We start from the raw sequence: 27,529 nt of genomic DNA, 5'->3' as shown, positions 1-27,529 counted from the left end.
GCGGGAGTGGGGCCACAGATTCCAAGGAGGAAGGGCGTAAAGGTGCACAGGACTGGGGCGGGGGGCGCGGTACTGTGCTCCACACACGCCTGGCCTGCACCGGCCTCAGCGCGCCGAGGGACGGTTCCCTGAGCCCAAAGAGACTTGAGGATCCCAACTCAGCGGAGGCACCACCCTCTCTCACCTGGAGTCCGGGCTTCTCTTTCTTTTCGTGTTTTCTTTTCTCAAAAGGACTTTTTTAAAGTTATTTTTTTTCATATCCCTATTTTACCTGCTCGGTTGCGCGCTCGCTTCCCGTCTTGCACCGGGCTTCGGAAAGAGACCCTGGAAATCGCCCTGCGCTCTGTTCTGGTCTCTGCCCACTAAGGAAAGGCTCCAGCGCTTAGCGGAGGTTCGACCGGGAGAAAAGTTAGGTGGCCCTGCGAGTGGCAAGAGGAGGATGCCCCTGGGGAAGATTAGCAGCCTGAAGATCGGGTCCCGCCGGAAGCTCGTACTCGGAGTGGAGATCGCGCCGAGGCGCCCCACTCCACCGTGGACCCGCGAGTTCTAGGGGGACCAAACCGTCCTCGCGCCTGCCACAGGACAGCTGATAAAAACTGCAGAAGCGGGTTCAAGTCTCAAGGCCGTCTCCCCAGGCTCTGCGGGAGGTAACGGCCCAGAGGGCTCTGTGCCCGGAGCGCCCCCTCTGTTTCTCGCGCACAACGCGGCCGCTACCGGGTAGGGGAGGGGTGCACATTGGGGTGGGGGATGGGTGACACGGCCGACGGCAGCCGGAGTTACTTTGTAAACACGCCCGACTGCTGCTGGGCGAGCGGCGCGCGCAGCGAGAACCCGGCTGGCCGCTAGTCCTTTACCTGCCTCAAAAGCAGGCGCAGGAGCTGCCCAGGCAAGGGGCGGGGACCGCTGCGCTTGGGAGCCGAGCTGGGGGGAGCGGGGCGGGCCCTGGTGGGGGCGGGGCCCACGGTGATTGGGCGCGGGTGCAGAGTCGCGGGCCAGAGCTGGGCTGCAGCAGCGCGCAGGTTTCACTTCGCTCTGTGCAGCCTGCGAGCTTGGAGCACGTCTGACCGCTAGCGCCAGCGTCGCCGCCACTGCCGCCGACGAGTCCTCGCAGACGCGCGGCGCTCCTTTTCTACTGGAGCCAGCATCTAGGTTCGTCTCGCTCCCGCCGCCACCGCCTCGGCGACTTCCCCTGGCCTGCGCTCCCCCAATGTCTGACTCTGACTCTCCGACAGAGAAACGCAAGGTAAATACCTACGGACCCCTGGCGCGGCGCGGGACGGGTGGGTGACTGGTGCCGGAGCCACACGCTCCACCTCCTGCCCGCTTCCCGCGCACGTGCTGGCGGAAAAACACGTCCTCCTCCAGCCTTTGACCCTGCGGGAAGCAGCGATCAGAGTTGGTCGGGTCCTTTACCCAGATAAGTCGTTTGGGGCGGGGTCGTCCTCACAGGCTGCTAGCACTTAGTGGAAGTGCGGACCCGACCACGTCGCGGTGCGCGGGGTGGAGCCCGGTCTCGGGCCCCTGGAGAGGCAGTGCGTGCTCTTCGCGCCGTCTCGGGATCTGAGGCTGCTTCTCTGTTTGAGCTGCGTGCCCGGCAGAGAAGGCTCTCCCGCCGTACGGTACGAGCCGGTCTGGGGCGCGCGGGCTCGTTGCAGAGTATTTGCGGAACTGTGCTGGGGACTGACTGACTAGATTCGGCTTTTTTCTTGTGCACATCAGGCTGAGGGGTAGGGGCAGCCGCTGCGTCCACCTCTCGGACGTGTCCGGGAGCCCTGCTCCGTGAGCGTCCTGCGAACGATGCCAGGCTCAAGAGCCACGGACAGCGAGAGACCAAGGGCCACCTCCACTGCCGGGGCGACGACACGGTGGACGAGAGCGGGCCGCAGACATGTTCCGTCCTTGGGGCCGGCAGGGCGGTCTTAGCGACTCGGGCGTGCCCAAGCTCAGTCCGACCCCTGGCTTGCTGCTCGCGGTTCCCTATCCGCGGGGTTGGCGGTTCGGATTTGGTGCGTGGCCCCGGCGTACGGTAGGAAGAGGGAGGAGGAAGTTGGATGGGTGCTGCGGCTGGGGAATGGGAGGCCTCTAGGAGAACCTGAGCGGGGGGACCTTGCCGGCCAGCGGCAAGGACCGGGGTTTGAGAACTGCCTGCGGCTCCTGCTTTGTCTCCAGGTGACCGGCTTCTCTGGGCGGTAGGAGCCGCTGAGGCACGCGTGGCATCGGGGTGGACAGAGGGGTAGACCGGTTAGCCGGGCCGCCCGGGCTTCGGGCCCGGAGTCCAGAGTTCTGGAAGCCACCGCCGTCACGGCCCGCGAGGCGCTTAGAGGCGTATTTGTCAACAATCCCTTAGGCTTTGGCGGCCTGGCCCGTGGGCACCGCCCCCGCTGGGGCCGATGATTGGCTGGGGCACGGAGCGTGTGCTCACGGGCCAATCGGGAGCGCAGACCCCGGCGCCAGTGGCGCGGGGAGGTGGTGGAGCCGGCGGCGGCAGGCGCAGTGCGCGAGGGGAGGAGCGGCGGAGGGGAGGATGTTCCCGGCGGCGGCAGCGGCGGCGGCCGGGGCAGTGCGGGACAGAGGCGCGGCGAGCGGAGCCCAAGGCGCCCGGGCGGAACGCGGCGAGACGTGCGCGGCCAGCTGCGGCCTCTGCGCCGCCCCGCGACCTTTGAGCGCGGGTCCCGGGCTTTATCTTGTGCACTGCCTCCTTGGTGACGGTCTGGGGGATCCGAGTCGGCGAAAGTTGCGGGCCGGACGCCGCGGGGCCCGGGCCCGGACGCGGCGCTCGGAAGGAAAGGGGCGGACGTGAGTTTCGGCCTACTCGTGGGGGAGTGGGAGGATCAACCGGGTGAAGGGACCGCGCACCCGGGGTATCTAGCATTTTCGGCTACTGTTCACTTGTCGGAGCACCCGGGGCCGGCTTCGGGGACCCCCCCCATTTGGAGAGGTGTTCCCCTAACAGTGCGGGTGGACTGGGGGAAAGTTTTGCTGGGTAGGTGCGTCTTGTTGCCCCCGCGCAAGGGACAGCGGACGGGCGGGCGGGAGCTGAGCGGGCTGAGCGGGCTCCGAGTTACAAACTCTATTGTGACGCACTTACTACGACGGACGGCCCTTGCCAAACCTCCCCAGACTTGCTGCCCTCAGCACTTTCGGCAGAACAATGGGGCCGGAGCGGGGAACGCGGCCAGCTGCTTGCAGTCGCTGCCTGTGCGCACACTCCTGTGCCCCAAACCCAGGGTCTAATCCCGGGAACCAGGGAATCAGAGTCCTCTGGGTGTTCTGGCTTAGTCCAGTTGGCTTTGAGCAGAGCTCTGTGAATAGACCTCAGAAACGCTCCCTCTTCCAAAACTTGTCTTGTGTTCCAGCACCAGCCCCATAAGTCATGGATGTTGTCACAGTGTTTTTATTTTTTAGTGGCTGGAAGTTAAGCCCCCCCCCCAACATAAATACTAATAGTTCTATTATTTTAGGTTTATTTTTATTCTTATTTGTAAGATTGTAAAATGTACAAAGTAATGACTTACTGTCAAATTAGTTGGTATTGATTTTTAATGAGTAGTTGAAAGTTAGCTAATTTAGTTGTTTGTGATTATTATTTTGCTTAAAATAATTTTAGTTTTTATTTTACTTGCAGAAAAGAAGACCCAATGGCAAAACAACCTTCGGATGTAAGTTCTGAGTGTGGCAGAGAAGGTGGACAATTACAGCCTGCGGAGTGGCCTCCTCAGTTCAGACCTGGGGCTCCCACCTCTGTACAGATAGAGCCACAAGGTAATCCAGAAGGCGAAGGGGACCGCTGCCCCCACGGCAGCCCTCAGGGCCCGCTGGCCCCACCGGCCAGTCCCGGGCCTTTTGCTACCAGATCCCCGCTTTTCATCTTTGTGAGAAGATCCTCCCTGCTGTCTCGATCCTCCAGTGGGTATTTCTCTTTTGACACAGACAGGAGCCCAGCACCCATGAGTTGTGATAAATCAACGCAAACCCCAAGTCCTCCTTGTCAGGCCTTCAACCATTATCTCAATGCAATGGGTAAGCAGTTCCGGGTAAGAGGCAGTGGACTTGTGGTTGTTTGACTATCTGTGAAAGGTTGTGTGTGGCATTTCTAGCTCATTTTAGAATCCTTTGACTGATTTGTTTCATATTTTCATGGGAATGGTGGATGTATCAAATAAAACATAATACCCTTTTTTTAAAAAAATACCGCCAGTTTTGTGGTGCCAATAAGTTGAGGTCCAAGCATCAGCTTACTGGACAGCAAAGCTAGAGTCCTTGCTGCTGTCCTTAAGTGTATGACGTGGCAAGTCCTCTTCACTAAGATTTACTTATTCATGACAGTCTACTTGAAAGGGACTCAGTTACAGCAGAAAGCTTAATGTAACTGAAGGTCTCAAGAAAGATGAAACAAGTTAATCATTTTCAAAACACATATAGTTAGAGACATGAACATGGTTTACATTCTCAAATTCTTTGGGCTTATTTTGTTTGCTCAGAGTTTGGACAGAATCCTAATGAGGTTAGATTGTGGGTTTTTATTTAAGGGGTGAAAGGCAGTTTCAGGGTCTGAACCAGGAGTAGCAGATACCAGTGCTCAGAAATACTTGGCATTATCATCAGGAGGGAGCTGGTGAGATTCGGGTAAGATGGAGAGCCTTTGCCCCCCCCCCCCCCCCCCCCCGTTGTGGCCCTGAAGGTGTGTGGTCTAAGTGGTAGATCTCTTTTCCTATATTGCATGGTAATTTCAGAACATTACCTTGTACATTTTGATACCAAATGTCCTGATTTTTAAACATTGGCACTTTCAAAACGTTATGCAAGTGGGATAAAACCATCTACAGGCTTGACCCTTGGCATGTGACTTTGAATGTGGGCAGTAAGGGGGTGGGTGTATGGGTTCAAATCTCTGTTACCACTGATGGGACAGGCTTGTGTCTTCATCAGGATTCAGCTGGTTTTCTTTACCATTGGTCCAGATTGGTCCTTCCTGCTTTGACAAGATACAAGCAAGTTTGCAGTATTATCGATTAAAAAATTCAGTATCGATTCTCTTAAAACCTAAGTGACACAGTCACCAGAGGAGACATTTAACTGTTGAAACACAATGACAAATCTTGCATTTGCAGATTCTGTAGGGCTCCGTCTTCATAACCTGCAGTAAGGTGAGAACTGTGCATGTCCATCCCCAGGTCACAGAGAACGATAGAACCATAGAGAGTTGGTTACTTGTCAGAGGTTCTGCACACCTGGGACATGGCAGATACAAATGACAAAAACATCAGCAGCTACATTTGACCCTCCCTATCCATGGGTTTCATATCTGAGGAATCACCAGCTGTGTGAGGGTGGATCCTCCATTGGCTAGGAGTAACCCAGAAGTTTCCGGAAAGCAAATCTTGAATTTGTCATTTGTGACAAACATTGTATGAAGTGATGTGCAGGTACACCCTGCTGTCACATCCATGCCGAGACTGGGCATGTGCAGTGTTGTGTTTACACCCTTTTATATAAGGGACTCGAGCATCTGTGGATGTTGGTACCCCCCCGGAGCCCTGAAACCCCAAGGGTACCAGGGGACGACTGTCTTTATTAGGATTCCTCCTTAGCACAAGGAGCCAAAATTATTACTGCTATTCCTTTAATTGTTGCTATTGGTGGAAACTCATTTCAGCCTTAGAAGTTCTTGGTGCTTGCAAATGTTCGTCTGTTCATGGAAATAATCCTGAGTACACGAACCCACGGCATTCTTGCTCACTTAAGTGAATTAATGTGGCTCAGTGGGGTGTGTATTTAAAAACCTATGTGTTTCAGGATCTTCCAAAAGTTGTTACAGTTTTTCACTACAGGCCAAACCATTCTGTGTGGGTGCTGGCTTAATGCACAGAAATAATTTCTTGTCCCCTGTTAACCAGGTAGAGGGTGAGTCAGCCTGCTTTTTAATGTAAGGGTGGCATGAGTGCTTTCTTGGTGACATACTCTTTAGAGAGCTAATTATTAGGTGTAAGCACCGTTACTTGAGATGACAGATGGAGAGCTTTAGAGATCACAATCTTAAATTATTAAGCAAACTTATGCTTAAGCAGTGAAGTATAGTAATGGATCCTGAGGTATAATTTTATAATATTAACTACATTTCTTTAGTTTGGTGTGATAATTGAAAGCATAGGATTAGATAGTGAGTTACAAGAAGCATGTCTGAAGTTAATGTCCAAGATAAGTTTTCAGGATTAGTTCTTGGGAGATTAGTTGGGGAGGGGCTGAGCAGGGAAAGCTTGGGGCTGGTGGGAGGAGATGGCAGTCAGATGTGAGTGTGTTCGAGGAATAGCGTTTACCGTCTTCATAGTCTGTAACATTTTCCTGCATATTCTTGCAATAGTTCAGTTCTTGAAGGCCAGTGAAATTTGCTGAGTTGGTGGATTTGGTTCTTTTCTTTCTGGCCATGTTCAGTTTTCCTTACTTAGTCACATCCATTAAGATTGTCAATGAAGCTTTTGGCAATTTATGCAACATACATCTTTCACATAGAAGCCTTTATGATCATTTTCCACCAGTGGGGCACAAATGGGAGATTACAAAGCGGTTCTTCTTAGCCAGGAACATCGGTGTCCACAGACACTTTCTGCTCCACAACTTGGGGCGGAGAGCAACATATGTTAATGTTGTCCCCGCGTCTCTCTTCTACTGAGAACAAGTGTGTTGTGTAGGGACGCACAGCAGCTGGATGGCTATCAGAAACACCTTCCTCGATGTCTCTAATTTTTCTGAAGATACCTTCAGAGAATATCTGTGAGAAATCATTTTTTCGCTTTACCAAGTTTTAGTCTCCTTTCTGGGAAGAGGAAGTGGACCGATGTTCTTAGGGAAGAACTGACGATTTTAATCAGAACCACTGACAATGTCGGTGGCCTTTTCTGTTGAGTGTGCTTTCACCAAATGTGTTTCAGTACAAGTTGTGCACTAAATGCTGGATAGAGTCGCACTTAGGAGTCATCAGTGCTGTTGGAAGTATGAATTGACTGAGAAAGGTCAGGATAGGGGTGAATGCCAATAATTAACTTCCACAGGCCATTTTGGTAAATTACTTAGAGTTTATGCTTGTCCCTGGCACATCGGAATTCCGTGTAGGAGTTGTGTTCTTTATGTCCTTTAGGGTCCTGCATGCTTCCCTTTTAGCTGGTCTTTTAGTTTGTGAGCTCAGAGGGGAGGCATGATGTCCTATAAATCCTGAGGACCTGAAGACACTCAGGAGATGTTCAGAGGTATTCAAGATTTGCCTATTACTTTTCCAAAGAGCTGACTGAGAACAATATGTCTGGTAGCAAGAAAAAGATCCTGCCCCCCCCCCCCCCCGTGCCCCAAATATTCTTAGTTACTTGGATCTAGCTACTAGATTTGTCACATAGGAGTGACAGAGATCAGGTGTAGCTCGGCTTAGGCTTCCTAGGGGAGCCACACATGGGCATTGAGCCTTCAGGTGAGGCTCGTCCAAGTCAGATGTGCTGACAGTGTCAGTTCACATGAGAATTTAAGGCTTAGTGCTTGAACACGAGGACGAAATACCCCAGTAATTTTCATACTAATTACTGGATTGGCCCAAAATGTTATTTGTTTTTTCCCCTGTAAGTTGGCCCTAGTAGTGCTTAGTGTCTTCAAGTTCGTTAGAAACAATTTTTTAGATTGTATTGTGACAGCTGTCATATCTGCATGCATTTTTTTAAAAACTTATACCAAAATTGCTGAGTTTTGGTGTAGGCATTTTAATATTGAATATGGGAGGAAATGCACATTTGTAGCATACTATGCTTTATTTCAAGAAAGGTTAAAACGCAACTGAAATGCAAAAAAAAGATTGGCGCAGTGTATGGCGAAGGTGCTATGATTGACTGAATGTGTCAAAAGTGGTTTGGGGTGTTTTGTGCTGGAGACTTCTCAGTGATGCTCCACAGTCTAGTAGACCAGTTGAAGTTGATAGCAATCAAATTGTCACATTAATTGAGAACAATCAACATTATACCTTGAGGGAGATAGCTGACATACTCAAAATATCCAAATCAATAAAGTTACTGGTGGAAATGAAAAATGTGTCTTTTATTTTATAGAAAGAAACATACAGACTTTTTGGCCAACCCAATACATGTTGAGATATTTTGAATATAGTGGATAAATTTTTTTTTTTAAATGGAGGGGGTAAAAAACTCAACATAAAATTTATGATCTTAACCATTTTTAAGTGTGTGGTTCAGTAGTATTAAAAGTATATTTGCAATATCATGCAACCAATTCCTAGAAATCTTTCATCTTATAAAACAAAATATACCCATTAAACAACTTCCCAATTCCCCTCCTCCCAGCTCTTGACAACCTGCATTTTATTGTTGTTTGTGATTTTGACTCTTCCAGGTTCCTCTTATAAGTAAAATTCTATAGTATTTGTCCTTTTGTAACTTTTATTTTACTCATCATACTGTCCTCAAGGTCTGTCCATTTTGTAGCCCATGTGAGAATTTCATTTTTAAGGCTGAATAATATTTCTTTGTGTGTGCAGAAAATGTGACCACATTTTCTTTATCTGTTCACCAGTCAATGGATATTTGGAATGCTTCCATCCCTTGATTATCATGAATAATACTGCTTTAAGCATAGGTGTGCAAATACCTCTTTGAGATCCTGCTTTTGTTTCTTTTGGTACATACCCAGTGGGATTGGTGGATCATATGGTCGTTTTGTTACTAGTTTTTTAAGGAACCTCCACACTGTTTTCCATAGTAGCTGTACCATTTGTTATTCCCACCAACAGTTCATGAGGGCTCCAGTTTCTCCACATGTTCACCAGCATTAGCTGTTTGGGGTTTTCTGATAATAGTCATGCTAATGGGTGTGGTGTGGTACCCTGTTACAGATTTGATTTGTGTTTCCCTAATGATGAGTGATGTTGAGTATCATTTCATGTGTTTGTTGGCAATGAAATAAAATACATTTTTCATATTTTACCTGTTTCTTTTTACTTTTTAAAGTGTGGCTACTAGAAAAATGTCATTGAGACCTGTAGCTGGCATTCTGTGTTAGCTGGAGGGGCTGGCCCTGCAGATGGAGCAGCTGGCATTTGCCGTGATACCCTAGCAGCCCGATCTGATTCTTCCTGCTCAAATCACGTCGTTTGCACGAAACTCTCTCCTTTGGTTGCTTTTGTCAACTTAGGAGAATGAAAGTAATTAACCTCATTTTATAAGCGTCTTAATCATTCATGAGCTTCATAGGTAGCTGTGTTCTCCCAGCAAACATGAGGACCCCTTTTGTTTAACCGTTAAACTTGTGGTACATGCGGGCTTGGAAAAAGTGGAAGGGTGGGGTCGTTTTGTTCCTCAGGCGCCCTGGAGCCTGGCCATAGAGTCTTGATGAAGACTTCGTTCCTCCCTTCACTCACTAGGACACCAACAGAAGCAAGTACACTTCGTAGGTCCTGAGTGGGGATAGAAAGTGAAAAAAGAAAAAAAAATTCTTTACTGGTTCCATATAACATTTAGTGGTTGACATTTAGTTATTGTTTTAAACTATTCTGAGATAAGTGTAGATTCACATGCAGTTGTAAAGAATAATGCAGAGATCTGTATACCTTTTACCCAGATTCCCTTAACGGCAGTGCCTGGTGTCATAGTCCAGTGTCCACAGCCAGCAGATGACATTGATATAATCCAGCTGCTTTATTCAGATCTCACCAGTTTCACATGTGCTTCCACATGTGGGTGTGCATTTTATTCGGTGCAGTTTTGTCACGTGTAGTAGGCATGTTTGTGTTGCTACCACTGTGGTCAGTATACAGAACAGCTTCATTCCGAGGCTGCTTAGGCTGTGTTTGTCCAGCTGCAGCCGTTTCCCCCTCCCCGCCGCTCCATGACAACCACTGATCTCTTACCTGACCTACACTTGTCACTCCATGTGTGTCATAGAAATAGCATCCTACTGTACCTGACCTTTGGGGGCTGGCTGTTTTCAGTCAGCATTATTCTGTGTTCTTCCCAAGATGTGTGTGTCGGTGGCTGCCTGGTGTTTATTGTTGAGTAGTATTCCACAGTGGGGATGCTCCACCGTGTCACTGTTGACTTGTTAAGAACCCGTAGCTGGTCCATCCTTTTAACTTCACAGAGCAAGGTTTCTAGTTTTGGTGCAGTCCAGTTACTCAGTTTTTCTTTCAATGGATCATGTTTCCTGTGTGCAGTCTAAGAACTGCATCCGTCCCCAGGACCCAAAGATTTTTCACCTTGTTTTTTCTTTTATCTAGAGGTTTTATGATAGTTCTGTGTATTACGTTTAGATCTGAGACTCACGTTGAGATAAAGTGTGAGGTTTAGATCAGTGTTTATTCTTTCTGGCTGTTGAAAAGGTTCTGCACTGTCTGTCTAACTGCTTCTGTACCTTTGTCGGCAATCCGGGCACTTTGTGTGGGTCGGTTTCTGGATTCTGCTTCGTCTCCCTCTGTGAACATCACATCGCCATCATCACTGTGGTTATATCATCACTGTGGTCATGTGCCAGACCCCAATGGTAGAGTGATTCCTCATGTTTTATTCAATGTTTTCCAAAACTGTTTGGCCTAGGTCCTGTGCCTTTTCCTTTAAATTTTATATTATGCTTGCTTGTGCCTTCAAAAACTGCTGTTGGAATTCTGATAGGAATTGTATTAACCCTATAGATCAGCTTAGGGGAGACTGTGCATCTTTATTATCTTGTATCTTCAGTCCCTAAACAGGTCTCTTCAAATATTTGGGTCTTTAGGTTTTGTAATTTTCAGCATGCAAATCTTGTACTTATTTTGTTAGATTTTATTTACTTTGGAGCAGTTATTAGTGGTGGCATATCTTTAATTTTCAGCACACAGAAAGGTGGCTCATTTCTGTGGGTTGGTTGCGTGCCCTGCAGCCTTGCTGAACTTGTTCATTCCAAAGTATTTTTTGTAAATTTCTTGGTCATCCTATGTGACAATCATGTAATCTGCAAATAGACGATTTTACTTCTTCCTTTCTGATCTGTGTGCATTTTATTTCTTTTTCTTGCTCTTTTGCACTGGCTGGAACTTCTGGTCCTGTGTTGAATGAGAGCAGTGAGAGCAGACATCCTTGCCTTTTCCCCAGTAACAGAAGGAAAGCTTTTAGTTTTTAGTCATTCAGTGCAATGTCAGCTGTAGGTATCTTGTAGGTACTCTTTAAAAACATGAAGTTTATCTGTATTCCTTGATTACTGAGAGTTTTTACCATAAATGGAAGGGGTGTTGGATTTATAAAATGGCTAGGTGGCACAGTTAGTTGGAGCATTGTCCTGTGCACCAAAAGACACAGGTTCAATTCCCAATCAGGGCACATAACTAGGTTATGGGTTCAATTCCCGGTTGGTTGGGACGAGTATGGGAGGTGACCCATAGTGTCTCTCTCTCGAGCTATTTCTCTCTCTCTCCTTCCCTCCCTCTCTCCCCGCCTCCCTTCTTGCCCCCCCCCCTTCTCTCTCAATAAAAATACCCATGGGTGAGGATTATAAAAATGTTCATTCTGTACGAGTTGATGTATGAGTTTGCTTATGCACACCCTCTGATAAGCTGCATTATTACATTGATTGATGTTCAGCATTAATTACCTTGCATGCCTGGGGCAAATTCTGCTTGGTCAGGGAGTTAACCTTTTTCCTATATCGTGTGTGTGTTAAGTGCTGCTGAACTGTTCCCAGCTCCTGGCGACACCATGAATGAGTTGTCGCAGCGTCTTGTCCTCAGTGGCCCACTCGGCTCCTGTAGACTCAGACCTGCAGTTTCTTCCGTGGGCCCAGTCCAGCTCCTGTTTGGTCTTCTTTTTCCTGCCGCCTTCTGTTTTTCTCAGCATTATTGTCTTTTCCAAAGAACCCTGCCTTCTCCTGACGCGCTCGAAGCAGAGCAACCTGCGTTTTGTCCTTCTTGCTTCCAGCAGAGCTTCAGGCTTAATCTGCTGCGGCGCCCACTAGTTCATACTTCTGGTGGCCGGGTGTTCGCAGAGCTCTCCTCCAACGCCACGTTTCAGATGAACTCATCGTTTCCCGGACGGCCTTCTTTACTGTTCCGCTTTCACGTCCGTCCGTAGCGATTGGCAGTGTGAGGGTGCGGGCGTCTGGGTCTCTAACCGTGCATCTTGCCAAACTCCTTCATGTCTGCCCTTGCAAGGCTCCGCCTCCTTTCAGTCTCTTGGCTGCGGTCTCCTTTAGAACTGATGGGTGAAGCAAGGTGTAGGCACAGTCTTAGCAGTTTCTGTGTCTTCGTCGTCGATGTTAAAGTTGCGTTTCTTCTGCAGTCATGACTTTCCTCTTCCTAGTCAAGTGCAGTCCCGCTTCGGCACTTTCCCCTTTCACTTTCATCAAAGTCCCTTCCAGTCATGGTTGCTTTCTGCCAGTAATACAGTGTCCTCTGCTTATCTGCAGTTATTGATGTTTCTGCCACTTTTCACTCTTCTTTCTTTGGCGTCCAGCCCAGTTCTTTCTTGCTGACTTTCTGTCTAGTAGTTTTGTCAGTTGTTGAGAGTTCAGTGTTGAAATCACTAACTGTAATATAATGGTAGATTTGTCTATTCTTCCTTTACAGTCTGTCGGTCAGGTTGTGCTACCTGTGTTTTGAGGCACTGTTGTTGGGTGCTGAGAATTCTCTGTCTTTCTGTTGGATTGATCACTGCTGTAAAGTCCACTCTGTCTGATGCTCATGCAGACTGCTTTTGTTAAAAAAAATAGTGAATAAATGTTTAGGGTATAACTTTTTTCATCTTTTCACTTCCAGCCTACATACGTTGTATTTGAAGTTTTCTGTATGCAGCAAGCGGATCTTTAAATAACATTGTTTGATGTACTCCACCAAATTTGTCTTTTAAATAGTGTATTTAGACCATTTATATGTAATTATTGATATGTTAGGGCTTAACTCTGCCATTTTGTTATCCTTCTGCTTCTTTTGTTTCTCTGTTTATTTTTCTTTTTTAAAGATTTCATTTGTTTATTTTTGGAGAGGGGAAGGAAGGGAGACAGAGAGGGAGAGAAACATCACTGGGTGGTTGCCTCTCACCCGCCCCCTCCTGGGGACCTGGCCCACAACCCAGACATGTGTCCAGACTGGGAATCAAACAGGCGACCCCTTGATTTGCAGGCCTGTGCTCAGTCCACTGAGCCACACCAGCCAGGTCTCTGTTTCTTTTTTTAAACCTTACTGTGGGTTATTTGAATATTCTTTAAGAGTCCATCTTGATTTACTTATAGTGTTCTTATTTTTATTTTTAAAGATTTTATTGACTTATTTTTTAGTAAGAAGGGAGGGGATGGAAAGAAACGTCAATGTGTGGTTGCCTCTCATGCGCCCTCTACTGGGGACCTGGCCTGCAACCCAGCAGTCTGCCCTGACTAGGACTTGAACCAGCAACTCTGGTTCGCAGGCTGGTTGCTCAGTCCCCTGACCCACACCAGCCGAGGCTGTAGTGTTTTAAAAATACATTGCTTTGTGTCGTTTTTTAGAGGTTTTTCTAGAAACTACCATATGCTGGTATCATGGTACCAACATTTTGTGACTTCAGCTGCAAAATGAAATAAGTGTAAACAACTTATTTTCCTCTAGGTTCCTTCCCTTGCTCCACTTTTCAGCTACAGTTATCTTAAGTATTTTCCCCATACACATTAAGCACCATATCAGGTTATGTTATTTAGTTATTATTTTTGCTTCAACCATCAAATATAAGTTAGGAAGCTCATGAGAAATAGGCTAGTTATTATTACTGCCGTTTCCCCCATTCCGGTCCTTTGTCCTTCCTGGAGCTCTGAGCCTCCTGTTCCCTCCTGCTCAGCGGACTTCCTTTGGTCATTCCTCAGTGACGGGCCTGCCGGCAGAAACCCTTTCAGTTCTGCTTTGTCTGAGAATGGCTTCGTTGCCCTTTTGTTTGAGAGGATATAGAATTCACTGGATATAGAATTCATCATTGACAATTTTTTTAAATGCTTCAAAAACATGCCATTTCCTCTGACCTTTATAGTTTCAGATGAGAAATGTCATGTGTCATTTCTGCCTGCTTATTTTCAAGATTTTTTATTTTCATTTTTTTATCTTTTCTTTTTAAAAGATTTTATTTATTTATTTTTGGAGAGGGCAAGGGAGGAAGAAAAAGAGGGAGAGAAACATCAGTGCGTGGTTGCATCTCACGTGCCCCTCACTGGGGACCTGGCCCAAAACCCAGGTGTGTGCCCTGACTGGGAATTGAACTAGTGACCCTGTGGTTTGCAGGTGGGCACTCAAACCACTGAGCCACACCAGCTGGGGCGAGATTTTTTTCTTTGTTAGTTTCCAGATATTTAATTATTATGTCCTACTTGGGTTTATCCTTTTGGGGATTCACTTCTTGAATCTATAGTTGAGTCAGCTTCTTGAATCTATAGTTCTGTGTCAAGTTTGGGAAGTTTCAGCCATAATGTCTTTGAACACTTTTTCAGTTCCTTCCTCTCTCTTTGGGGACTTTGTTATAGTCTCGCAGGTCTCTAGACTCTGTTTTTCCATTTTATTTTCTCTCTGTTCAGACTTGAGTACATTCTCTCAGTTTGCCCTGGTGTCCACCGATTTCTGCCCTTTGTCACTTCCACTCTGTTGTAGAACCCATCCAATGAGGTTTTTTTTTCCATTGCATTTTTCAGTTACAGATTTTTTGCCTGCTTCTGCCAGGTGAGGTGGAAGTTGAGATGTGTGCCGCCTCCCCCTGCCCCCGGCATGCTGGGCGGTTGTCCTGCCACAGGCAGTCGCTGACCTGCACTGCTGCACTGTCCGTCTGGGGTGCGCAGTCGGCTCCCCGGGCCCCTCTGACACCTGCCACGTGGGAAACAGTGGAGGACTAACTGTGGCCTTTTTTTCTGCGGGAGGGCTGGGGATGTGGGGGTATTGAAAGTCCAGCTCCCCTATGCTCCCTGTTTGTACCAGGTTGGGGGCAGTGGAATGCCAGTCCGCCCTGCCTCCCACTGCTTAGTTCCCACCATCGATGCTGGGTGGGAGTTCTCCTTCCCTCCAGTGGAGGTGGAGGCTCAGCCTGCTGCTGGGAGAGAGGCACTAATGCCACCCTGGAAAGGGAGGGAGGCACCACCGCTTCCACCGGGAGGGAGAGCAGTATTTGGAGATTAACCACCCCTCTGGCCGGGTCGTGAAATCATGTCTGATGCTTCTGCTGCTTGGGGAACCAGCAACCTGCTCAGCCCGCGGAAACCCCCCTCCCTTCCTCCGTGCCGTGCCTGCTGCAGTGGTGGGGTCAGAGCGCCAGCTCCTGGGTTGGGCACAGCTGGAAGACCAACTCCGTCACGCCGTCCTGGAACCGCAGGTGCTGTGTTTGGCTAGAGTTGGACAGATGTTGCTACAATGTTTTTCTTTGCTAGGCCGCCTTTCCCCCTGGCCCTTTGACTAGAAACACAGGCTGTCTCTGGGGCTTTTCCTCTCAGTGCTCGTTGGGGCCCCCAGGTGAGGCCTCTGGAATCCTGTACTGCCCTGTCCTGGGTGTGTAGGGGGGCAATGAGGAGACCGGGCCTCCAGCCCTGGGTCCCCAGGCGGCCCACCCTCCTCTTCCCCCTGTCAGGGCTTGCTTATTTGTTGTGTTATGTCCGTAGTTTTTAGTACTTCAGGGAGAAACCTCTGGCTTCTTATAACTGAGTATTCATAATTGGTAGTGATTGGTTGGGCTGCAAAGTACCAGTCAGAAATGTAGGAATCACTTCCTTCCCCCTTATTTTTACTCTGTGTGTGAAATAATAAACCTAACATTGGGAAGAGATGTAGCCATCATCCGGCCACTCTTTGCAAACAATAACTGCATTCCCCATCTTGGTGACCCCCCCACTATGTGTGGCCCTGGAGGTCGCCCGTGGGGTGTGTACTGTGCTGCTCGCAAATGTAGGTCCTCAGAACATCTGGATAGCTTGATGCTACATGTGCTATAGGGGAACTTCTTACTAAAGAAAACAGTTCTGCGTGATTGGACTGTATGGCAGAGAAAAAGAGATGAACCATCCTTTGATTTGTTTCGTTCTATATTTTAGAGAGCTTGGGGTGTTAGATTTGAAGATATGCACATACTTAAATTGCCAGTCCGATGCCCTGCTTCCTGGCTGCCTTGAAAACCACTGAATTGGGGCTCTCTTGGCGCCCAAGCCCTCACGGCCCTGGCGTCTGGTCACCCAGCCTGGGTTAGGGAGGGACCTCCACATGGACCACTCCCCCCAGCCCCTGAGTCCCTGCCACACCAGAACTTAGGTGTCTCCATTCCTCCTTTGTTGGGTCAGCCTCAGTTTCTTGACGTAGTCATTACATGACAGGATTTTCAGCCTCTTTCACCTTTTGGTCACTGTCCTGTGGTCGTTCTGCTTGCTCGGTGTGTTGGGACCTGTACTGGGGCACGTGACCTAAGACTGCTCTCCTCCGGGGAGGTCCTGTGGACACAAACCTACCTTCTGTTCTTTGAGCCACAGGCGGCAAACACGAGGCCCGTGGGCCAACTCCGGCCCTGCACCTTGTTTCTCCCCGGCAGCAGTGCGGAGCTCTCACCTAACAGTTAAGGAGTAGTTACATTTACCCAGCCCTAAAATTACATTCGGCCCTTTGAAGGGAACTTCGAGGCTGATGTGGCCCCAGCGAAAATGAGTTTCGCAGCCTGGCTTTAAGCCCGTGAGGACTCTGTCCTGTGCTGGGTGCTGGGCTGTAGGCGCAGCACCATCTTCCTGCCCTCAGACCCTGCCCGCAGGCACAGAGCAGAGTGCCTGACGTTCATTCGTTGCAGATAATGCTAACAGGAGCCCTGCACGAGAGGGTTCATCGTGGCATCCTTCGTACCAGCCGGGCAGTGCTGACCGCCCCTCTGGTCTGGGAACACCTCTGAATTACTTCTCCGTCTCCGACACGCTGCCGTCTCCTGAGTGGGGTCAGAGTAACGACGTGGAAATGCTCCTGGCGTAATGTTAAAAGATTACAAAATTGTTGCTATCCTGGGTCTTAGTCCACTTGTGCTGTAATGATAATACCATGGACTGGGGGCTTAAACAGCATTTATCTCACGGTTCTGAAAGCCGGGAGTCTAAGATGGGGTGCCAGTGTGGTTGGGTTCAGGCGACGGTCTCCTTCTCGTGTCCTCACGGGGCGGGAAGAGCAAGCGGGCCTTCCAACCCGTTCTTTTCAGGGCACTGATCTCAGTGTGGGAGCCCTGCCTTCAAGACCTAGTCGCTCCAAAGGCCCAGCTGCAGGTGTGATCTCACTGGGGCTTAGATTTCGACATAGGGGTTTGGGGGGGGACACAGACTTATACTCCGTAACACAATATCGTGTTCAAGAAGTTTTCAAGCATAACAAAAAGCTTAGATGTTGCATTAATAGCAAAGCATTGAATATTTATACGTTCAAGTTACAGGTTTCTTTTTCTGTGTGCCTTTTTATATTTGCAGAATCATAGCTAGTGATTTATAATGGAGCAAGTCTAATAACTTTTTAAATTTTGCTCTCCACTGATCTTGCCTTTTGGCATGTCCGGTGGCGTCATCGTGGCACTTCCGTCTCGTTCGTGTGGTCCCCTGTTTGTGTGCCACACAGCCTTTCTGTTGGTAAAGATTTCATCCAGGTGAAGCACCTCCGTGTGATGGGGTCCCGGGTGGATTCCGTGTCCGGGGCTGTGGCTGCCTGCCATCCAGGGTTTGGATGGGACCCCAGCCATCCCTCCCACCGCCAGGCCGCACGGCCGATCTGCGAGTCTCGGAGCTTTCGTGTCCTCATGTACCGAATGAGGGTGGAAGTGCCTACCTCCCAAGTCATGGGGAGCTTTCCCGCAAGCTGATGGAAATAGAGCCCGGTGGACACTCGGTCACTTGTTTGTGCTTGCCCGTGTGACCTGTCCCAGCTGCGGAGTGTCAGGATGCAGGAAGGTGATGCAATGTTACCTCTACTTCCCACAGCAAGGAGCTGTCCTAGTAGAGGAAGCTGACAGGGGAATCTCCTGGAAGTGCTACTATAATTCTAACTAACGCCCAGGTCCCAAAACAAGCAAGGAGAGAAAGGTCTTTTCTGGAAACTGGCCTGAGGGTGGGTGGGGGTCCCAGTGACCTCTGACCTGCCAGTGAAGTGGGTGTCATGTTACCCTGGGCAGGTCCCTAGCTCCAGGGAGAAATCTGGACCGTGAAGTGACACCTGAAAACCCATAACCCGCCTGGCTGTCAGTGTGGGGCCTGTGTCGGGACACTGCCAACTTTCTTTAGCAGAAACTTCGCTCTAGTCTAACGTGTGTGCGTACCTGGGAGAGGGCATCTGGAGACATGAGACAGAGGCCAGCCTACTTTCTCCTGCAATCAAAATAATGCCGCTCTTTCCACTGTTGATGCAGATTGTTGATGAATTTAAAACAGCTTCTCCTTTTTCTCTGAGGGACTAACAGTCCTTTGGCTATCATTAATTTAAATTGTGGTTTTTGCTTCTAAGTGAGTTAATTGTGAATCCTTGGGAACTTTCTGTCATGTGCTGTAGGGTGGCGGACTGATACCAGCTGTCAGTACTGATGACATTTCCCTGGTGGACAAGTTTAACTGCTTATAATATAATAATGTTAAGCTAAAAAGGTTGTAAGAGTTTTCTGAAGGTTTGTTTAGAATGAGTTGGTATCCCCGGAGTCCTGTGGGAAACCCAGATTTACTCTGCATTTCTTCTGTTCTCTACCCTGGGCCAGATGCGTGGTATGTAAGCAGAGCTGCGGTTTGACGGGGAGGGCCAGCCCTGAGCAGGCGCTGGTGTGAGCACCGGGCCAGCGCCCCTCCCTTTTCACCTCTGCGCTCACAGCGGATGCAGACCGCTGATGTGCTGGCTGTGGCTGCGGACGTCCGAGTGGGGGCTCTGCGTGGTCGTCGGAGCGAGAGAACAGAATGCGGCGTGTAAATAGGCCCACCTCTGGGGCTGCGGCGGAGCTGCACCGGGCCTGGGGTCCTCTGCTTGGTCTGTCACATGTCCCCTTGGACGTCGCAGCCCTTCCTCAGGAGTGGGGATGGTTTTGAAGTGAAAATTTTGAAAAGTGGAATCCACAGCTTCAGTGTGAGACTGCGTGTGTGTTAAAGCTGAAAAACGTACCCTACACCACTGTCGAGTGTCTTGGTTCCACTGGGGCCTCTTCACCCCCAGCAGGTCACACGTCTGGGCCGAGCGTGCTTCCCATTGCAATTCCCGAAACATTTTAATGTAAGCAGTTTATAGATTTAAGCAACTTGGAGACTTAATGAGTAATTTTAGATTTTTATGTGGGAGGGACCTATTTTTCTCTCATGAACCTGCGTCTGTCTGTGAAGGTGTTGAGGGTAGCCATGCCTGACAACGTCAGCTTACTGAGTTATTTTTCTACAGAACAGGAGTGCTGAAGATAAAACCAAAAGGTTTCTTTCTCTTTTTTAGTCCCTTGAGAAATTTCTTAATACAGAGCATGAATTCTGGATATATAGGATGTTAGTATGCTAAAATATATTTGGTTTAAGACTTCAGTTTTACTTAATCTAAGCATAAATTCTACTGAGCTAGTCAGAAACAACCAACCAACTTCAGAGAGTGGTTTGATACATACAGAGGAGGAGCACAAACACTTGTAGATTGATTAGACTTCAGGTAACATTTAATGCAATGTCCGAGTGCCCACAGTGCCCACCCTTCATGGATGTCACCGTGCATTATTTGAAGCTTAGCGTGTGTCTCCGTGTAAGAAAAGCCTGACAGGCACAGTACACGAGCTGTTTTCTCTCCAGTCCTTTTTCCTGGTAGTGTGGCCCAATTGTGGGGGTGGAAAGTTCCAGCAGGCCACCCAGTCCAGTCTTGGTCCTTCCAGGGATAGCCGGTGGGGCAAGTCCTTCCACCTGGCTGGCAACCAGTGTCCTGTCCTGATAAGGGAGGTGTGGGACGGGAGGGGGTCAGGTGGGAGGCTTGCACTGACTTAGATTAGCTCCAGAGTCATCTGTCCTGCACAGTGGGTTTCTCAGCCCACTCACTCAGTATGAGCAGGGCAGCACTCTCTCCCCTGGAGGGGCCTTGAGGATGGGCAGGGGTCGGGGGGTGTGAACCTGAAAAGATAGAAGACCCTGGAAACAGTCGACAGAGCAGTCCTCACATCTCAGGCTCATGGTGCTAATGTTGCTGTAGCCTCTGTTCTTTTCCTGTGAGGGACATGGAGCACACCACCTACTGGACATTCGGTGGTTGGCAGACTGGGCCCAGGACCCTCCCTCGGGTTGGCCATGTTGTGCAAAGGCTAGATGGTAGCCTGACTGGTTAGTGCCGGGCGGCCAGTGGGTGAAGGGGCTGGGCTCACACTGCCTTTCTGATCAGCCTTGCACTGGACCCCTGAGATGCTCTCCTGGCTGCAGCCCCCATCTCTTTGTTTGATGCTGGATGTTAATTTCTTTTTGTTGTTACTGTGTTTCTACAAAGGGCTTTGGGCTTGTGTTCTCCTGTGTCTCTTTCAGGTGGACTGCACACTGTAGCAAGTGCACCCAGTCAGGACACACAAGTTTTTCAAGTTTTCTAGGGAGGAGTCAGACAGCCCAACTGTGACAGACGTATGCTTTGCGGACAAATACTTAACCACCACATAGAGTAGTGCCTGGAGTTGAGGTGGGAAATTTGTTTTCTTTTGTATGACTTGGGCTACAAAGAGAGGCAGTCGGCTTTCCTGCTTGTCGTGGGAAGGTTTCATCCGCGCCCGTCCTGCTGACGTGTGGTCGCTGCCCAGTTGTGGGTGTCTGAGCTCCGCTCTGTGTGGGACCTGTGGGACCGCTGCACGTTTTACCTGCGGAAATGAAACTGGTAGACTTACAGGTTTCAATTTAAAAGCTCTTTAAGGTCTAGCTTTTTAGAACTTTGTTTCTAGATATTCACTATCACTGAGGTGAATTGCAATAATGTTGAACACCCTTAGCGTGAATGTAGGAGATTTTTGTTACCTTTTTCGGCTGTGGTGTTAAAAGTTCATAAAGGAAGCTACATTTGCTCTGTAATCATGAGTTTTTATATTTGTAGTTTAAATTTACATTTCCTCCCCAAGATCTAATTTATGGGTAGGAATAGCATATAGCTACCAAAAACTAGTAACATCAGCTTTCTTAACACTTTCTTTCTAAGGAATGGTCTTAAGTACATCAGCGTATGGAGTTGGATATTTACTATTAAAAGATCTCTGTTTGGTTGGGGTCAGGGTAGTGGTGGGGGGAAAATGCAGACAACTGTAATTGAACAATAAAGTAAATTTTTAAAAGATCTCTAAAACATTTGTTTTTATAGTTTGGTGGAGTAGATGGTGAAATAAATTACCCGTATAGGACACTGTACTGTTAGGAGAAGGGGTTTGGCTTCATGTCTGTGTTAAAGCTCAGAGTTAGTCTTCATTTGACTGTACTGAATGGGAGCGTTATTTTTATTTGTTTTTCAAAACAAGATGGCACAGTCAGATCCTCTGTTGTCCTCTAACAGAATCTAAGACTACAGAAATCAAGGTGCAGCCGTCCTGGTCTGTGAGGCCGAGTCAGTGGTGGGGGAGCGAGAACAAAGTCATGTCCTCTGTCCACGCTGGCCAGACCCAGTGCAAACCCCGCAGCACGCCACTCAGAGCGGCAGGTTTCTGGAGCTTGCCAAGGGGACCGAGGTGATGATGGACGCTCTTCCCACCACTTGTGGTAAAAGGTACATAGGACCAGGTTTGGGGTGTGAAGTGGCAGCTTCATTGATTAAAAAGCCAGGGTGATGATTGACAGAATTAGACTGTCTTTGTAGCCCCAGGGGACAGAACCAAGATTGTGGTCAGAGTTAGAAGGGAGCTTTTCTCTTTCCTGCAAGTAAGAACTTTGCAGCACCGATGCCCTTCAACGAGGACTGTGGAGCCTTTAGGAAAAGGTGCCTCGTCTGCGCCGTGGGCACCAGGCCGGGCCACCATGAGTCTGGGTGCAGAGGCTTCCACACAGGTCTGCCTGGTGTGAGGTGCTGGGCCTCTGCTGTGACCAGGAGTTAGCCAGGTGTGTCCTTGGACATAAAACCTCCGAGTCTGCTCCTGGCTCTGGTTTGCTCCTGGCGTATCAGTGGCTTCTAGCAAATAATCTGAACGCGTGGGGCTGCCCGTAGGTGGGGTAGATACCTGGGTCTTCTGATGCTGCTGGTGGAGGTCTAGAAAGGCTGAGCACCTGGGTCGAAAAGCCTTTAGAGTTGTCGTTTCTCGTGAGAGAGAGAGGGGTAGTGGTGGGAGGGAAAAGACACCGTGAAGGTGAAGTTACAGCTTCACGGCCTTGGTTCACTGGTAGTTTCCTCATGGTCAGCCTGGAAATTGATCACAGCAGGGCGTTCTGACTGTAATTCGTGGCCACATAACAGCAGTGGCGGTGACGACGCAAGAGAAAGTACAGGAAACACTGGCTCCGTGTTCTGACTGCAACGTTGAGGTATATTCCGTCCCAGCACCTGTTCATGGAGCACTGTCTTGAGTTCATGCCGCTGCCCACACTAGACATTGGGTACCAGGGAAGATGATTAGGACCTTCCTGAGCACTGATGCTGACTACTGTCACTTTATTTCATTTCTAATCACTTTCATTTTCATTCAGGAGCCCAGTGGAACTGATAGAGGATTTGTCAAAAAAACAAAATGATGCAACTGAGAAGTAGACCCAGTGGGGAGGGTGTGTGTGTGTAAAGTTGGATTTGGGCTCACTGGTGTCTGAGAACCAGCAGAACTGGGGGTGGTCTTGGAGCAGGCAACATGGTTAAACAAACATTCCAGGACTTTTATTTTTTCCCCGTGAAGGTGGCCCCTGCAGAGACAGGGCTTCCTCTGAACCAGGGGTCCCCAGCTCCTGGACCATGGACCCACAGTGGTCCATGGCTTGTTAGGAACCGGGCCACGCAGTTGGAGGTGAGCAGTGGGCAAGCAAACAAAGCTTCACCTCTGTTTACTGCAGCTCCCCATCTCTCACAACACCTCCTGAGCTCCGTCTCCTGCCAGGTCCAGGGCAGCATTAGAATCTCACAGGAGCACGAACCCTACTGTGAACTGCGCATGCGAGGGATCCAGGTTGCACGCTTCTTAAGAGAATCTAATGCCAGGTGATCTGAGGCTGAGCTGAGGTGGTGAAGCTACCGCTAGGGAGCGGCTGCAAATACAGATCATCATTAGCAGAAAGGTCTGACTGCACAGAGGCCATAACAAATCACTTGTTTGCAGACTCGTATCAAAACCGTATCAGTGAGCGGTGAGTGGCAAGTGGCAGTGAAGGCAACCCCTTGAACCCCCGTCTGTGGAAAAATTGTCTTTCAAGGAACAGGTCCCTGGCATCAAAAAGGTTGGGGCCCACCGCTCCAAACACTTTGGAGTAACTCTTCTGGAATCAGTTTAGTTCTGGTTTGACAGCCCACAGAGAAGTAAATGGTCCTTTGTGGCTTTTGTCTAAATCAGACTCTGCTCAGGGAATAAAGGTGGACAGCCCCAGGATGTCCCCCAGAATCCTTGCTGAGTTCTCTTGCTGCCCGGTGTGTTCTCTTGTGTGTTTAAAGTCAAAGCAGTCATTTCTGCAAAGCCTTATATTCCATGTCTCTTTGGGAACAGGCGTCCTTTCTCAGTTCTGAGGATTGATTTATCGCTTCACCCACGTTGATTACTTTTAAATCTAGTCTTGATTCTGCCCAGTATTTGTGGATTACTGGGCTTCTGAAGACAGTGTACGTGCAGGGGTGTCCAACCTTTTGGCGTCTCTGGGCCACACATCAAATACATTGTGACATGTAATCACACACAAAAATCTCAAGGTTTTAAGTAAATTTAGTTTTGTGTTGGGCTGCATACACAGCCACCCTGGTGCGCATGCCACCCGTGGGCCACAGGTTGGACACTCCTGGTAGAGCGCGTGTTTCCAGGAATCTGAGCATCGCTTTTGGTTCCACACTTGGCACTCGGTAGTGACATGCTGGGAACTCAAACAGCCACCACCCCTTGGAAGTGAGAACCACGCAGTCCTGTCCCTCAGACGAGATTGCACAGTGCCAGGTGTGACATGCCCACCTCCCCCCACGCGTCCCATGAGGTGGATTTTCACAGCACCTCCCTGAGGAGGGCACAGCAGGGTGTGGAAGGAGTGGGGTGAACTGCACAGTGCTGCCTGCAAGCCTTGGAACACCTGCTTGGTGACAGTGGGTGACGCAGTGGGCATTCGGTACAAACCAGAAGGTTCGGCTGGCTGACGATGAGCTCGCTGTGAACTGAGTCTGGTTTTTATTTCCCACCCCCTCAGGCGGTGCCGCAGAAAGCCCTTCCTGAAAGCCCCAGCCTAATTTCACTATCAGCCACTTAACCACAATATTAATGTTTTCAGTGGCTGAGCTTTTAAGATTTGAAATTACCATATGGGTTGGAAAAAATTCTGCAACTGAACCAAAACAGCCTGTTAAACAACACACATCTTTTAGTACCTTGAAGTTATTTGACATTGAAAGATGCTCTTTTTAAGAAATCTGCTCCCTCGTTGTAGAAAAATGGATTAAACTTCATGCTATTTTTTCCTGTAGGAAAGAATGTGACCAGTAAATGCTGAATTTCAAAAAATTCTGAGTTTTGGTGAGAATTCCACTCAAATTACATTTTTGACAAAATTCCCTGTGCCTAATACAGTGGCACTGAAGTTGTGACAAGTGGCTTTGGTTAGAAGACCAGCGCTCCTTGCAGGCTGTCCTGGCTCAGCAGTGCCTGCCCATGGGAGCCAGCCTGTGTGTGCTTCAGCCGACAGCCCCCGGCCAGTGTTCGCGCAGTTTCTGTTGCATTGTCTTTTTTGTTTGTTTATTTTAGTGCCATGTTTATGGAGTAAATGCTCTCTTAAATACAGAAGCTACATTTTCTATGGGTAAGAACATATACCTCATCAGACTTTCCCCTTTGAAGAGTTCTTAGATTCATGTAAAATTGTGTTAGAAGTTGGAAATTTGACTTTCTGTGTAGTAATAGCTTTTGTTTCAAACAAAGATGCATTTCGGGGATCAGGTCGGCATTAATGGTTGTTAGGCGTCTTGCAGGTGGGAAGTAAAATGCTTATGCCTGATGCTTGTCTTACAAGGTGGGAATGGTGTGTATGTGCTCATTTAGGTAGGTGGGCCGTATCTTTAGAGTGGGAGGGGTCGGGTTGGGGAGTGTCCAGATAGGATTGGGGGACCGAGGGTGGAGCAGAGTGCTTCTGAGTGTTCCCTCCCCTCGAACCCCACCAGTGCTAGGTGGACCTGCTCCCATGGTGGGGTAGATGCAGCAGACTTCAGTCCGGTGTGGATCAGTGCCCCTGTGGGGCCGCCAGGCTCACTCTTTAGGGTTGTTCTCCTGGGACGAGACCAAGTAGGAGAGTCACAGATTGAACTCGTACACTTAACTTTTTGATGAGTAAATTTAATGGTGTTTTGGGAGAGTAAGGATTTTGAGACCTGGAGTCATGTTTTGTGTTCGCCTTTTATTTTTCTGTTTATGTCACACGGACACATTTGTAAAAATACTATCCCTAGGCATTTGGTTTGCTATAAAATAGTACTTAGACTGAAATGCTGACCACGTTGTTCCTTTCTGCAGTGTCTCTTACCTAGATACAATTTCGTGCAGCAAACCAAGTGTCATCCTATTAGACTTTCTCTGATCACCCTAAAATAAACGAGCACCCCCACACAAAGGCACTGTCCACCCCCTTTAGCCTGCTTCGATCTTTCTTCATACTACTGTTTCCACCTGGCCTTTTAGATATCATTTCCGTAAAATCAAGGATTTTGATTTTGTTTTGTCCCTGCTGTATCCCCAGAGTCTAGGTGGTGCCTGGTACAAGTAAGTGCTCAATTCTATTTGTTGAATGAGTGAATAAATTAAATGAAGTTAAGCACATAAACTATCTCACAATGTCTGCACATGGTGGGAACTCAGTGATTGTTAGCAGTTACTGTATCAGGGTAGGAATTAGGAAACATACTCAATTTTATATGTTTCTTGTCTAAGAAACTTTCTAGCAGTGATTCTGTATATTTTTATATAAAAAAACAAGTCTCTTCAAGCTGTTCTTAAAAAGGTATTTACCAGTTTCACAGTTCGCTTGATTCATATACCAAAAGACATTTTGTGGATTACAGTTGTGTGGTCATGAAAACCAACCACTTGACGTACAAAGTAAACTGACTGGAGTTTCCAGAGGACGCCACCGTCACTCAGAATTTTGTTTTCTAGCAATTGCGATGATCGAGTTATAGATGCTTTGTCACCTCAGACTTCCCAGGGAAGAATGGAAAAGAATTGAGCTTCTCATTAGTAATTTTATTATAAAACATTTATTCTTAATCTATATAATCTAGTTAATGTGGGTCCTCCTTTTCTTACTATCTTTTAACCACTTTCCTTTAAATATTTGTTCAAAAGCCACCCTGTAGGTGAGGCCTATTCTGACTACTCCCCCTTAACTCCCTGAACTCTCGCTCTGCCTTACCATTTTATTTTTTTTAAGTTATTAAAAGTTATTCTGTAATTTACTTATTTAAAAGGTCTGTCCGGAAAAAGTACAGCCATTGTTAATATAACAAGAATAGTTTGCATGACATCAGTGTAACCTGGTAGCCAAGGAGAGTGGACTGGAATGTGCGTGTGTGAACAATGATGACTTCACTGTACTGGTCAGTGGGGGCAGTAGACGCCGTTGAGTGAGCATCTGTACTGTGTGGACATTGCATTCAAGATGACTGAGTGAGTAGAGCAATGACTCTGCATCAAATTTTATGTTAAGTTTCTACATTCCTCCATGGAAACTATTCAGGTGATTCAGAAGGCCGCAGCTGTGGGCAACTGGTGATTGGCAGATTCTTCACGATGACACGCCCACTCATGCATCACGTCTCGTGCAGTTTTTTGGTGAAACACCGAATCTCCAAGGTGACTCATCCCCTGCTGCAGCCCTGATTTGGTGCCAAGTGACTTCTGGCTTTTCCCAACACTAACATTACCTTTGAGAAGGAAGAGATTTCAGACCATCCATGAGATTTAGGAAAACAGGACGGGGCAGTTGATGGCGATTGGGAGAACTGTGTGAGGTCCCAAGATGCCCACTTTGAAGAGGAATCAGGTGTCATTGTCCTGTGTCCAGTGTTTCTTGTGCCTTCAATAAATGTCTCTGCCTTTCATAGCACATGGCTGGGTACTTGCTGGACAGACCTCGTGTGTATTGTCTGTATCTCTCCGATTGAAGTGTAAACTTCACAGGAGTAGGAATTTTTATCTGCTTCGTTTGTTTATATATCCCCAGGACCTAGAACATAGTCTGTGACCTCTTGGGAAATAAATTCTTAAAGAGAAAAGAAAAGAAAGACCTTTCCTACCCTCCCCACGAGAGAGGTATTTTGTCACCTCAGAAACAGTCTTTGAAATTCATGTTAGAAATGCACTGTGTTGACTGACAGTAAGACTACTGTTTCATAATATGGAAGCTGCCTTTTAAAGTTCTCAATAGAGTTTTCACCCTATAATCCTACTTTATA

General features: G+C 48.2%; 1 protein-coding gene across 7 annotated transcripts in view; it reads left to right on the top strand.

The window, feature by feature from the left end:
- Positions 1–1,040: 1,040 nt before the first annotated feature.
- Positions 1,041–27,529, top strand: part of BCL2L11 (BCL2 like 11) — a 43,362-nt gene continuing 16,873 nt past the window's right edge. Inside the window, exons 1-3 of one of the 7 annotated variants that reach the window (XM_053664552.1) lie at positions 2,508–2,796; positions 3,626–3,762; positions 3,931–4,020. In XM_053664552.1, the coding sequence (XP_053520527.1) occupies positions 2,525–2,796; positions 3,626–3,762; positions 3,931–4,020 (499 nt within the window). In that variant the 5' untranslated portion in view covers positions 2,508–2,524. Of the gene's footprint in view, positions 1,244–1,729; positions 2,027–2,507; positions 2,797–3,625; positions 4,021–26,811; positions 27,115–27,529 lie in introns of those variants that run through there. The other 6 variants (XM_053664551.1, XM_037163807.2, XM_053664554.1 and 3 more) reach the window with 6 other exon arrangements.

This window comes from Artibeus jamaicensis, unplaced genomic scaffold, assembly GCF_021234435.1.
Source record: "Artibeus jamaicensis isolate MK-2021 breed Jamaican fruit bat unplaced genomic scaffold, CSHL_Jam_final contig_384, whole genome shotgun sequence".
NCBI lineage: Eukaryota > Metazoa > Chordata > Mammalia > Chiroptera > Phyllostomidae > Artibeus > Artibeus jamaicensis.
This window is presented reverse-complemented; position numbering and strand designations above follow the sequence as displayed.